Source organism: Doryrhamphus excisus, linkage group LG9 (genome assembly GCF_037039965.1).
Source record: "Doryrhamphus excisus strain RoL-2023G ecotype Guam linkage group LG9, RoL_Dexc_Guam_v1.1, whole genome shotgun sequence".
Classification (NCBI taxonomy): Eukaryota; Metazoa; Chordata; class Actinopteri; order Syngnathiformes; family Syngnathidae; genus Doryrhamphus; species Doryrhamphus excisus.
The window spans coordinates 15,347,183-15,361,629 of NC_136365.1; the positions used below are offsets into that span (position 1 = coordinate 15,347,183).

The 14,447-nt window shown below is 39.4% G+C and overlaps 2 protein-coding genes across 4 annotated transcripts; one reads left to right on the plus strand and one right to left on the minus strand.

The window, feature by feature from the left end:
• Positions 1–1,047: 1,047 nt before the first annotated feature.
• Positions 1,048–6,775, minus strand: mchr1a (melanin-concentrating hormone receptor 1a). 2 transcript variants are annotated; one of them, XM_078793475.1, is made up of 3 exons: positions 6,488–6,775; positions 6,328–6,418; positions 1,048–2,123 (listed from the first exon to the last, which is right to left on the minus strand). In XM_078793475.1, the coding sequence occupies exon 3, from the start codon at positions 2,020–2,022 to the stop codon at positions 1,102–1,104; it is 921 nt and encodes a 306-aa protein (XP_078649601.1). In that variant the 5' UTR covers positions 2,023–2,123; positions 6,328–6,418; positions 6,488–6,775; the 3' UTR covers positions 1,048–1,101. The 2 variants fall into 2 exon arrangements, with proteins under 2 accessions (XP_078649601.1, XP_057947562.2); XM_058091579.2 differs by lacking the exon at positions 6,328–6,418.
• A 4,140-nt stretch (positions 6,776–10,915) lies between these two features.
• Positions 10,916–14,073, plus strand: grb2a (growth factor receptor-bound protein 2a). Of its 2 annotated transcripts, XM_058091622.2 has the most exons (5): positions 10,916–10,993; positions 12,304–12,395; positions 13,178–13,303; positions 13,472–13,640; positions 13,858–14,073. In XM_058091622.2, the coding sequence occupies exons 1-5, from the start codon at positions 10,916–10,918 to the stop codon at positions 14,032–14,034; spliced, it is 642 nt and encodes a 213-aa protein (XP_057947605.2). In that variant the 3' UTR covers positions 14,035–14,073. The 2 variants fall into 2 exon arrangements, with proteins under 2 accessions (XP_057947605.2, XP_078649602.1); XM_078793476.1 differs by lacking the exon at positions 13,178–13,303.
• Positions 14,074–14,447: the final 374 nt, after the last annotated feature.

Here is a 14,447-nt window from a genome sequence, read left to right on the forward strand (position 1 = left end):
GCATTTTTTGAGGATTGTGCTGGAAGACACAGTCATCCCGAGGAGAGCAGACATTGTAAGTGTTGTCACTGTTGTTGACAAAACTAGCATAAGTATGTGTATCAATGCAAGAAGTGAAAAGAATGAAAAGAAGTTTTGCTAGTTAATTAAAAATTAAATACGGCAACTATTACATGTTATCATCAGTGTAAGTCATGTATATCAAACAATGCAACGTTTTTAGAAGGTTTTTTTGCAGGTCTTCAACATTGAAATAGGTGCATCCCAATAATGTGCATTGTTAGCTAGCTCATATTAACTCATTTTTTGGGCTCTAATGCACAGAAAAGGGAATTAAATATGTGTTGATTTTTCACAGAAAGATTATGAATGATAGGCAAAATTCAAATTAAAAAGTGCACTTCCCCTTTAAGAGTGCTTGTGAAATTGACAGAAAAACATTTGTTAACAACAGTTGTGGGAGTGTTTGACCGTGGTGGAGTTGGTGGAGTTGGTTCACACCTATAAATCGAATCTATAAACCTTAACTATGGATCTATCCATCTGTGTATGTCTATGTTAATGTTTTTCTACAAATTTGCCCTGCAACTGAAAAATAAACTTTCAATAGATTGCCAATTACTGCTAACTTTATTTAACTTCACGTAGTTCATCTCAAAAAAGGTATATGAGTCCACTTTACAATAAATGTAACATGCCCTAAAAAGGCAAGGACCTCATTTTTAATGACCATAAAAAATAATTACTAATTACATAATTTACTTTAGTAAACAACGATGCAGCATTTTGTTGAGATATAGTAGTTTAGCAAATATTTATGTCCCTAATTGGATTGGTTTTAGCATCTTAAATGCACAGAAGTGCCTCCCGTTCCATACGTATAATTTGCTTCTGTATGTGGTCCTTGGTGAAAAAGTTTGGATACCCCCACCCTAAAAGGAGCACAAAAAAAAGTCTGTTTTTGTTGTGTTGAGGTCTTCAATTGTTTAGTTGTAAATTTTGCAAACACAACTCTGTATGAAACTGTTGACATCGTGATGTAACGATATCGTAACGTTCATCCACAATTCCCACCCTCTATTTTGCTCTTCGGGCCATTCTTCACTGTGAGGGGACATTGGACGGTAACATCTCCCTGCAGGCTGGCTCCACGTGACCCCCCTCTGGCACCATCCTCATACTCACGCTGCCCCCCTCTGCAGTGCTCGAGTTGACATTAAACTTCATGCTGGCCGGACGTACGGCTCTGAGGACCTGCCTCTTGAAGGTTTCACTCAGGACAATGTAGAGAAAGGGGTTGATGCAGCTGTTAGCGTATCCCATGCTGATGGCGATGTTGTAGGCATAGGAGAAGGCCAGGCTCGGGTTCTGGACACCCAGGTGGACCAGCTGGAGGATATAGTAGGGCGCCCAGCAGATGAAAAAGGCCAAGCAGATGGCGACCGCCATTCGGGTCACCTTTCTGGTGCGTACCCTCAGACTCCTCTGAGGAAGTGGGGCCACGCTGGTGGACATGTGCTGCAGGATCTTGAAGAACACTCTGCAGATGATAGCCAGAGGGATAGCAAAGGCCAGGAAGAACTGGTACAGCGTGAACCAGTATGTGTCGGTGACCGGGTCGGGCAGAAGCAAAGCGCAGGCCACCAGGCCGTCAGGTAGAGGCATCAGGTCGGCGTACAACCACACGGGGATGATGGTGATCAAGGACAGAGCCCAGACAAAGATGATGACCAGCGAGGCCACGAAAGGCGTCCGGATGTAGTTGAAGCGTATGGGATGGACCGTGGCGATGTAACGATCCAGGGTCATGGCGGTCAGAATGTATGTGCTCACAATCTGACTGTTGGAGTCCAGCGCGGTAATGACTGTGCACATTGCGGCTCCAAAGCGCCACGTCCCGTTGCCTAGCAACTGGTGGATTAGGAACGGCATCCCAAGGAGGAACAGGACATCCACAATGGACAAATTCAAGATGAAGACATCAGGAACCGTTTGCTTGGCGCGACATTTGGTTTTCTTCATAATAGTGTAGATGACAATACAGTTACCCAGGATGCCCAAAAGGAAGATGATGCCAAAGATGACAAGGAGGATGGCGCTGCAGTGAGGGGGGCTGTCCACAGCTGAAGACAGGAAATGAAAAAGGACAAGGTGATTAAGTATAAAAAAAGTATAATGCATCATTACATCAATTGTTTTACCTTTTACAATGTAATCATATTACAGTTAGGTCCACGAATTGCACAGTTGGCCATACACTGCCTCCGCCAATTTCTGGCATATGGACCCTGAACTGTTCCTTTCCTTCGCCACATTTCCACGTCATTGTGATACAAGCTGACCATGGTTTGATCTGTCCAAACAATCTGATTCTAATCCTTTTTTAGATGTTTATTGTGGCTTTTGTGTTTCTGAATGTTATCAGTGGTTTGCAACATATTTCAATGACACCAAAGCATATGTTAGTCTCGGTTTGTTTGCTGTGCAAAACAACATTCATTCATTTTCTGCCGCTTTTCCTCACGAGGGTCGCAGGGGGTGCTGGAGCCTATCCCAGCTTTCTTCGTGCGAGAGGCAGAGTACACCCTGGACTAGTCGCCAGCCAATCACAGGGCACATATAGACAAACAACCATTCACACTCACACATTCATACCTATGGATAATTTGGAGTCGCTAATTAACCTAGCATGTTTTTGGAATGTGGGAGGAAACCGGAGTACCCGGAGAAAACCCACGCATGCACGGGGAGAACATGCAAACTCCACACAGAGATGGCCGAGGGTGGAATTGAACTCCGGTCTGTGCTGTGAGGTCTGCACGCTAACCACTAGGCCGCTGTGCAGCCCACACTTGAAAAAAAAAATATATATATTAATATATATATGTATATATGTACGTATATATATATATGTATATATACATATATGTATATATGTACATATATATGTACATATACGTGTGTAAACCCACACATGCAAACAGAGATGGCCGAGGGTGGGATTGAACTCTGGTCTCCTAGCTGTGAGGTCTACCCACTCGACCACCATGCAGCCGCAAAACAACATCAAAAGCCATATTTCCTGTGTTAGATGTATGCTAGAATGTTGACATATTTACATTTTTGTACATTTTTCAACATCTTGGGACTATGCATGGAATACCTTGTCATTCCTTGTTGCATCGCAATTCAAACATTGCTCCTTGCTGTATCGCGTTTTTTCAAAAAATGTATGGTTACAATTTACAATTAGGTACACTAAATGACAGTAGTTCATGACGAACTCTAACCACTACTCATTAGTTGCTCACCAACTACTGTATTTTTGTGTACCTTATTGGAAAGTGAGACCAAATTGATTTATTAATAAATAGTCGCCGTTTTGTGTTTGGCTACGGCCAAGTGAAAAAATACAGAAAGACAAGTCATATATATAGTACTCAGGACCTATTATGCTAATTGTTTTACTCTTTGTATTGAGTTGTGGACTTCTATGGAGCAGCTACACACAATAACCCGCACAGGAACCGTTCTAGATCTTCCAGAATCTGCACCTATTCCCGCTGCATTTCCTGAGATTTGTGCTTCTCGACAAAACAATCTGTTTTAATTTATTCCCCGCACATCCCGCATCTAGACACACCCGATAGTGTCTGATTGAGCACACTCCCAAACTACTTCCTGACTACTGCGAACAACACTTTCTCATTTAGCGGTTCCAGGAATTAATAATAACTGAATAAAGTCTTTGGAGAGCTAATTGAAAAGTGTTTTGGAGCTACTGGCTGGAGACTGGTGGTGTGGTGCGGTGGAGCTCAGGAGAAGCCGGACGTGAGGAGCCGCATTTACTAATAAACGGGAGCCTAACTAGTTAGCTTGGTAACTTGCTATACGCTATGAGCGATATGTCCCTGCTGTGATAGGCTGCCCATTAGTGTTGTCCGCAACATAGTGTAAACAAAGAATAATAGGAGCACAAAGGTGACTATAGGGGTGTTATTTTTAGATACAGAGCTCTAATCATTGTAAAAAAAAATTGTAAAGTCATATATAGGTTTTCTATGATCCAACTATGAAAATATTACATTCATTACATACATTATATACATTGAATCATACTTTGAAGAAATACGCTTTTTGTTTTAATTAAACGTGATAAACGAGGGCTGACTGTACAGTTATTTTGTTGAATAATGACTCTTTTCCTGTAAACTCCAGATGACTCTCCCTGTTTATGAACGCCAGTTGAACTTGAGATCACAAGTTGTTTTCATCACATACACAGACCTCTTTACCACTTTACCACCTTGTGATCTGAACTGATCTGCTAAACAGAGGCCCATTTATGAGGAATGAGCAGATAAGGGCAAGTCTTGGTTACCTACATATGTCATTGCGATGCTCCAAAGACATTATTTAACTGTCAAGTAGATAAACAACCCTCAAACATGTCTAGTTTTACTACAGTTTCATATTCATTTTTCTTTTTATTACCTTGTTACATTGAATTTACCGGGATTACATATTATCTAGAAAATACATATCAAATTAAAAAATCAACCAACAATGACAACAAATCTGAGAATTGAGGAAAAATTAAAATTAAAAAAGGGAAATAATAATAATAATAACGCTGATAATGAAATTGTTAATTATGTTGTAAAAATCTTCTGGACATAACTTATTAAATATGAGTGTCTTATCTTGAATTGTAAAACTTTATTCGTCCATGTCATTGATGATCCAAAAACACAATTTAACTGTCAAGTAGATAAACAACTCTCAAATATGTCTAGTTTTACTACAGTTTCATATTCGTTTTTGTTTTTATTACCTTGTTGCATTGAATTTACCAGTATTACATATTATCTAGAAAATACATATCAAATTCAAAAATCAACCAACAATGACAAAAAAATCTGAGAAATTAGGAAAAATAGAAATTAAAAAAGGAAATAAATAAATAATAATGATAATAATGCTGATAATGAAAATGTTAATTGTGTTATAAAAATCTTCCAGACATGACTTATTAAATATCAGTGTCTTATCTTGAATTGTAAAACTTAATTCGTCCAGGTCATCGATGCCCCAAAAACACTATTTAACTGTCAAGTAGATAAACTACCCTCAAATATGTCTAGTTTTACTACAGTTTCATATTAATTTTTCTTTTTATTACCTTGTTGCATTGAATTTACCAGTATTACATATTATCTAGGAAATACATATCAAATTCAAAAATCAACCAACAATGACAAAAAAATCTGAGAAATTAGAAAAAACAGAAATGAAAAAGGGAAATAAATAATTAATAATAATGCTGATAATGAAAATGTTAATTGTGTTATAAAAAATATTCTGGTCATAACTTATTAAATATCAGTGTCTTCTCTTGAATTGCAAAACTTTATTCCCCCATGTCATTGATCTGTTTTTGAGTTGTCTTTCATTTTGTATGGTGGCAAGTGACCCGTTATTCTTTCATTCCTTACTCACACATTGGTGGTGGTGGTAAACTACATCTGTAGATACAGCTGCCCTGGCAGACAGAAAAGTGTCCTGAGTATACAGGACAGTGATCGCTGACTTCGTAGACTGGTCCCAGACCCAAGACCAAAGAGCTAGTGATGGACTTCAGCAGCAGACCACTACAAATACTTTGAACTGCAAAGTGGGCTGGAAGTACAACAGCAATGCTGTCTACAAGCAATACTGTACAAGCTGCTGGAGATCTTCTACCAGTATGTGGTAGTCACTGGTCTGTACTTTGCTGTGGTTTGTTGGGGGAGCATCACCGGCAAAAAGAACATAAACCAGAGGGACACGCATTGCCATGGTGAAGCGAAGGATAATGCCAACAGACTAAATTCATGCAAATGTCAAGATGGCTTAAGAACTCATAAAAAAGTACAAAGATGGCGTCTGTTTGGCTGATCTTGCCAGGATGTGCAGGATCAAGTTCCTTAGTGAAGAAATAAGAAATGAAGGAAAATAATGTTGCGAAATGGGATTGAAAAAGGTGTTGAGGGGTTGTTGTTGCTGTGGATGCCCTCCTCCCTCACCGTTCCTTGCTGTCTTCGCCAACATGAGTCTTCAATAAAGGTAAAACATATTACATTTTCATGTATCCATTTTATGTGTTATTTATAATTAGATTGCATTGTTTTATATAAAATTTATTTTTTTATATCTGAACTGATTCATTATATTTACATTATTTCCTATGGGAAAATGATGGATAAAAAGGTCAAATGCCTAATGACCTAAATGTAAATTGGAGTTTGGCGGTTACTTTGAACGTCACATCAACAAAGAAGAACTTACCAAAGGAAACAAGGAACACACAAAAGTGGATGTCATATCTATGTGATGTGGTGGTGATGTTTCCCTCTTATGGTAAGATGAGTCCATGCAGCTGTAGAAAATGAAATCATGGTTTTAAAATGAGGACATATGACATAAAAAATGTATGTCCACTACCCACCTAATGCTGTTGTATTGATGTATTCCACAGAGACATTGGAATCATGAAGAAAATCCATCTCTGATATCTCCCAAGTGAGTCAACAAGTGTTGTTTTATGAAATAAAATGCTGCCGATGCACCCTCAGTTTCAATCGTCCTCTCCACAGTTTGATGCTTTTCACTGAGCGTCTTCCTCACTGCCTGGCACTCATCATCACTACCTGGCACTCATCATTACACAGCTCGGGAGGAGTTCCACAAGTGGAGAATCTTATTTTCACTCTTAGCGTGTGCCCAAAAGGAGGCATAAGAGATGACTGTGGAGTATAATAAATGCCGTGCAGGCTAACTTTACCATGCATGATCAGCAAACACTTACTTTACTTACGGTACGTGCACCTCCAATTTGCACCTCCTTTCTGAACCACCAGGTGTCACTGTCTCTCATTATATAATCCACGCGCGTCTGCGGTCATTGTCCTCCTGGCGGGTCCCCACTGCAGGCGGACCCAAAATAAAGTTGGCTGTAAATGAAGACTCTTTAAAATTCATTCATTCATTCATTTTCTACAGCTTATCCTCACGAGGGTCGCGGGGGTGCTGGAGCCTATCCCAGCTGTCTTTGTGCAAGAGGCGGGGTACACCCTGGACTGGTGGCCAGCCAATCACAGGGCACATATAGACAAACAACCATGTATATATACATATATATGCATATGTACATATATGTAGGTATATATACATATGTATACATACATATATATGTATGTATATATGAAAATATGTATATACGTATATGTACATTCATTCATTAATTTTCTACCGCTTATCCTCACGAGGGTCGCAGGGGTGCTGAAGCCTATCCCAGCTGTCTAGGATAGGCTCTAGCACCCCCCGCGACCCTTGTGAGGAAAAAGCGGTAGAAAATTAATGAATGAATGAATGTATACATATATGCATATACGAGGCTGCACATTGGTTGAGTGGTTAGCGTGCAGACCTCACGGCTAGGAGACCAGGGTTCAATTCCACCCTGGGCCATCTCTGTGTGGAGTTTGCATGTTCTCCCCGTGCATGCGTGGGTTTTCCCCGGGTACTCCGGTTTCCTCCCACATTCCAAAAACATGCTAGGTTAATTGGCCACTCCAAATTGTCCATAGGTAGACAGGTATAGGTATCCCAGAGGTATCCCATAGGTACCCCCATAGGTATCCCAGACAGCTGGGATAGGCTCCAGCACCCCCGCGACCTTCGTGAGGATAAAGCGGTAGAAAATGAATGAATGAATGAATGTGTATACATATATATATATATATACATATATATATTTCTATATATGTACATATGTATATATATATACATATATACATATATGTATATATATATATATCTTGGCACCAAATGTGTATTCATTTGCAACCATCTCAGTAGGATGCCTCGTTCTTTGCTTTGCATTTACAACTTCTATAACCCAAGGTTGCCATAGCTTTTAAAAAAGAAGCCCCCTTCGCCTGACCTGCAGGCTTTTTGTGTACGTGTTTTGACTTTTGGCACATTTCCCAGAGCCGATTTTCCAGTTCTGTTTAAATACAATTGGTTTTTGGTCATTCTTGTTTTTCCACTATGTTGCTCAGCTTGAAATGTTTGCTTGACATGTTGGTCATATCTTTGATCCAGCTAGGGTGAAAGCTTTGACTTTAAAATAAGACAAGGGATTCCACCTGCAAAAGATTTTACGGTAAACGGTCTAATTAGTGTATTTGAAGTATAGTGGATGAAAACAGTGTAATTAGTGTATTTGAAGTATTGTGGATGAAAAAAACCCCAAAATCAAAGGCATAACTTTGGGTCTGCCATGTGGGGCTTTGCCTGTTTATCTATTTATTTATTGAATAATTAACTTGTTTAAAAGGAATCACTGCAATTTGGCATACCTTTATTAGAAATAAAGTGCCATACACTGTGATTGACTTGGTATTGTTATAGATGTATACGTCAATGACACAATGGTTAACTCCTATTGTGTCCAAGCACTCACTAGCAAGACTGTGGTAGCTTCCACTCAATTGATTTAAGTTTAAGTCAACTATCTATGAAAAAAAAAATATAGAGAGCTTTGAGGAATCAATTGCATCACTGTATTGACACAGATAAACTACACACAGTGAATGTCTCATGCACAATGCACTCAATGCATCACATACTATAATGTAGTATACATATGTTACAACATATTAGACTACAACTTACTAGCCCGATTCAATAAAAAATGACATGTGATGTCAAATCAGAATTTAAAGGAATACATTTGGGTATTTTCCAAAGCTTGTCAAGATTCATGACATGAAGTCGTTTGACACTTCTTTTCCCTCCTCTGTCACCGTCCCCCGACTGGTACGCAATGACATTTGAAGCAGAGTCTCTCATCACCTTGGTTACCTCTCCACTGCATTTAACATTTACAAATCCCTTGGGAAATATCGCTTTTGTGTAGGCTATGGTGCTATTTGAAGGTGCTACCTTCACTACTGACAAGATATTTCATGTGGAAAACTAGTAAAACTAGTTAAACTAGTAATGCCGCAACGCAACACTATATTGGACCAAAGCCATAAATTGACATTGGTCCTACATAATACATCCCTGGTACACTCTGGCTTGACCAGGACACTGGCAATCCAACAACTAATTTACCAACCCTAGGCACAAATCATCACCTGACTTGGGTAAATCAGGTATTTACCTCTTTTTGGTCAGGAAAAATGAAACTTGTCTGTCCTTTTTTTAGTGCTCTTTTCATGTTTCTGTAGTTCTGGTGTCTTCATCCATGAGAAACATACAAAATAGTGAAAGTTGGGTTGGGTAATACCAATTATTCAGCACAGGGAGGTGTGGAGTCTCGGCATTCTGTGGGTTGTGGGGTGGCTCATACCGCATAATTACTGGTGAAACATTTTAGAACAAGAAGAAGCCTTCTACAAGGAGCTATCAGACTGAATAATTATATCCAATACTTTTCTGACATACTAATTAGTTTCACCTTTGGTTAATTAATTTTCCGAAATGTGAATAGAAAACATTCACTTATTCAATAATTTGCTGCCGGCCCAGGCACCCTTCCAAATTTTACAACCCATTCATGCTAGTTTCCCCGTCCATCCCCTCAAAGTGTACACAATTATTGGGTAGCTTCTTTTCTGCAGACAAAAATAAAGCCCTAAAAGCTCCTAGAACCCTATCAACTCACACTTCGTTCACAGTTTTTACAACTAATTACCACTCCGAGAATTTTTAGAAGTAGACTGGGAGTTTGAGCATTTAGTTATCAGACTCCTCTGTTGTGTAACCACCTCACCTACTCAATCTGGGAGGCAGACAGCCTCTCTCTGTTTAAAAGTCAACTCAAAACTCAGCCCGATACGCTGATATGTATCAGAAACACTCCCCATGTTCCTTGGACTAAGACTTCCGGCTACATCTACCATCTCTATTTATTTTTATATCTTATTCCACCCAAGGTTTATTCCCCACAGGGAGTTTTTCCTTGCCTCCGTCGCCAAGTAAATGTTCATGTGATCGGTTCCCTATTTCCATATGTGACCTTCATGTGAAAAGCGTCAAGTAACTGCTGTTGTAATCTGGCGCTATATAGATAAATGGAATTGAATTGAACTGTGTCCAGCTCGCTATGCTACTCAGCGAGAAATTGTTGTGTGAATCATTTCACCCACAGAATGCCACCCCACACCTCCCCGTGCTGAATACTTGGTATTACCCAACTTTCACTATTTGCTGTATGTTTCTCATGGATGTTCGTCAAGACAAACTACCTTTGTGTTTTCATTCATTCATTCATTTTCTACAGCTTTTCCTCACGAGGGTCGTATGGGGGGGGGATTATGGTGTGCTGGAGCCTATCCCAGGTGTCTTCGGGCAAGAGTCGGGGTACACCCTGGACTGGTCGCCAGCCAATCATAGGGCACATATAGACAAACAACCATTCACACTCACATTCATACCTATGGACAATTTAAAGTCATGAATTAACCTAGCATGTTTTTGGAATGTGGGAGGAAACCGGAGTACCCGGAGAGAACCCACACATGCACGGGGAGAACATGCAAACTCCACACAGAGATGGCAGAGGGTGGAATTGAGGTCTGCGCGCTAACCACTCGATCCAAGATCCACAAAGAAAAATGTGCATGTTTTCTGTGGAGACTCGTTTGTGAGCTCACACTGTGATGGATCAATGAAAACGCCAATTATGCGGTCTACTCCCTCCTCATACCTGAGATGGCTGTGATTGCTGCAATAGTTCAAATATCTCCAATTATTTTCTTTGAGCCTCCTCTGCTGAGCACATAAAGAACAAAAGCAGACTTTTTTTGTGGTTTACGCTGCTGAGACCTCCGCAGCAAGGTTGTACAGCTTTCTCGTTAGCGCCATGGAAGCCATCGCCCTTGCAGATTTTAAGGCGCTGAAGGAAGATCAGCTTAGTTTCAGTCGGGGTGATATAATCAAGGTAAGTTAGGCTACAACATTTATCGCATATAATATTTTCTCTGAGATCTGGGTTCGAATCTCCGGTCTACGCCCTGCAGTTGGCTGGCGACCAGTCCAGGGAGTACCCTGCCTCTCACCTGAAGTCAGCTGGGATAGGCTTAGTTTATTTATCAAAATTTATTTATTAAAATCAAAAAAGTTGAGATTAAGTTTTATAATATAATATATAATTATATAAATAAATGTAATTAAATTAAATATAAATAAATTAAAAAATATATATTAGTTCAGTCAACATAATCAAAATATCAGATACAATTATTTTGTGCAATAATGAAATTATTATTATTATACTATACTATACTATTACACTATACTATTAAATAATTATTTGGTAACTGATCGATGTAGCCATGAAATTAAACTTAACGTAGGTCTGTCTGCAAAAAATGACAACTAATAATGATGTCAGCATTATAAATAATCCAGAGTTTAATTTTCAGTACCGATAATACATTTATTTGAAAGGCTGCTATTTGGCGACTGGTTGTTGCAAATGCCAACAGATACGAGATATTGATCTTTAATGAAAGAAGGTGTAAAAACAAGACAAAACAGTTGGTCAAAGGTGGTATCGTATCCTCAGGAAGGAGGTTTGATACTTCTTTTCAAACCACTTCAAAAGCAATTGTTTGACTCTTCTTTTTAAATGGAGCAAACAAGTGAAGGATATGAGATTTTTATCATGAGTGACGGTGCGTCTCCAGTTGATTCCTCTCCTCAAATGTCACGTTTATTCAGGTCTGACTCAAACTGCCCATTTTGGTAGTCGGCTCCAATTGAATCATGACATTTAAATCTTAAAGTGTCTTCCAGTTTGAAAACAATAATCACAAAATGAAAGTACTCCCTGATAAAACATTGACATATTGCTGTCATGGATAAACAAACAACTATGAAATAGGAGTGTAATGAAGTGTTCACCCTGTGCATGCGTGGGTTTTCTCCGGGTAAAAATCATGCTAGGTTAATTGGCGACTCCAAATTGTCCATAGATATGAATGTGAGTGTGAATGGTTGTTTGTCTATATGTGCCCTGTGACTGGCTGGCGACCAGTCGAGAGTGTACCGTGCCTCTTGCCCGAAGACAGCTGGGATAGGCTCCAGCACCCCCAGCGACCATCGTGAGGATAAGCGATACAAAATGAATGAATCATGAAATGAAATGTTAATTGAACAGTTCACATTCATGTATTTGCTGGGTATTGTGTACATTATGACATTTTAATAGTTCTGTCTTTGTCTTCTTTTCTCTTCTGATTTCCACAGGTTTTGAAAAAGGATAGTAATTGGTGCAGGGCGGAACAAAATGGAAGCGAGGGCTTTGTTCCCAGCGCCTATATCAAGTTAAAACCACATGAGTAAGCCATACTTAACTTGTACGCAGTCATTATTATTTGTGACGTCACGGAGGGGCGGACTTCCTTGTATGGTTCATAGTTAGGAAGCACAGCGGAGTAGGCATGGCCGGAGGCGGGCCGTGGGTGGAATACATTAAAACAGACTGTTTTGGTTATTGTGTGTAGCTGTTCTATAGGAGACCACAACTCAATACAAAAGGGTCGAAAAACGAGCATAACAGGTCCCCTTTAAACTGATCTTAAAAATTTGATCTGGAGTGTATTGTGAACAGAAAAGACAGTTGTTTTGAAAGAGGAGTGTTAATAATAATAATAATAATAATAATACAGTAAAGTGCCTGTAGGGGTGTTATATCATGTCTACAGGACTCTAATAATGTTTAAAAAACATATTTTTAAAAGTCATAAACAGGTTTTTCATGCTCTAAATACAAAAATATTTTCATAGTTTCATTTGTCTTAGTCAGACGGCTGCACGGTGACAGAGTGGTTAGCACACAGGCCTCACAGGTAGGAGACCCGAGTTCAATTCCACCCTCGGCCATCTCTGTGTGGAGTTTGCATGTTCTCCCCGTGAATGCGTGGGTTTTCTCCGGGTACTTTGATTTCCTCCCACATTCCAAAAACATGCTAGATTAATTGGCGACTCCAAATTGTCCATAGGTATGAATTAACCACGATAAACAAGGAACAATTGTAGTACAAATAGTATCAGTCGCCTGTTGCTTCATGATGCTCACTCTCCTAAGCACTAATTTTGTTCTATACTCTCTTTATTACAGATGGTTCAATGAGACAATTAGTGAAGCCGAAGCTGAAGAAGTCCTGATGAAAGCCAAGAGTCACAATACAAACTTCCTCATACGGGAAAGCAAGACCACACCAGGAGATTTTGAGCTATCTGTCAAGTCAGTGCGCCTTTCATTGACACCAACACAGCATATTATTTCACATTATGAACGCGCATAACAATCAATAACAAACAATTAGTTTAATATTAATCACCAATAATAATTCCCTTATTTTACATAGCGGTTCAATTGATGCTTATGGACATTTTTTTTGTTTGTTTTAAGGGGTGAACATTGTGTGCAGCATTTCAGAGTACTTCGGGATCATGCAGGACGTTATTTCTTGTGGATGGTGAAGTTCGATTCTCTAAACGAACTCGTATCATATCACCACACTTCTTCAGTCGCACGGGATCAAATGCTGATGCTCAGGACCAAAAGCGCCCAAGACCAGGTGACAAACATGCGTGCTATCATTTTGATGTTCATAGGTTTTCAATGAAGTGAGTCCGTTTATCTGAAAGTACACCTCCATCAATTTTGATGTAAATGTATGAATTATGTATATCAAGTAGGGCAAATCTGATGCATTGCAACATGGTAACATGTTATGTGCTCCTGATATCCAATGTACACTTAAAAAAAGCCAATGTCTTTGCTACCATCTGTAGAGCGGACATTATGAGGCGCTCTACGACTTTGAGCCGCTGGAAGAAGGTGACCTAGCCTTCAAGAAAGGAGACCTCGTTGAGTTGTTGGATAATTCCAATAACAACTGGTGGAAAGGAGTGTGCAACGGAAAGACGGGCATGTTCCCCTCCACATACGTGACTCCACAAAAAAACTAGATGGAACAAGGTCATGTACTTTCTTGAGTTGCATGTGAACAAGTGTTTATCACCTAACAAAACTAACAAATATGATTTTAATTTTGATACAGTTTGCTTCTTTTAAAATGCTTGGTGTATTTTTTTAATACTTTTATGGAACTAATGTGTCTGACTACCAGTATATCTTATGTGAACTTTGCGGGGGGTTTTTTTGTGGTGTTCCACAGGGGTCAATCTTGAATCTCCTATTGTTCAATCTCTATATACTTCCTTTAGGCCAACTAATACTCTATGCAACTATGCAGAGGACACTCAGATGTACATGTCACTGAGGGCAGGAGAATATGGTCCTGCAGATATTACTTTGTCACTGCATTTAAAGGGGATCTATTATGCTTATTCATCAGCCCTTTGTATTGGGTTGTGGACTC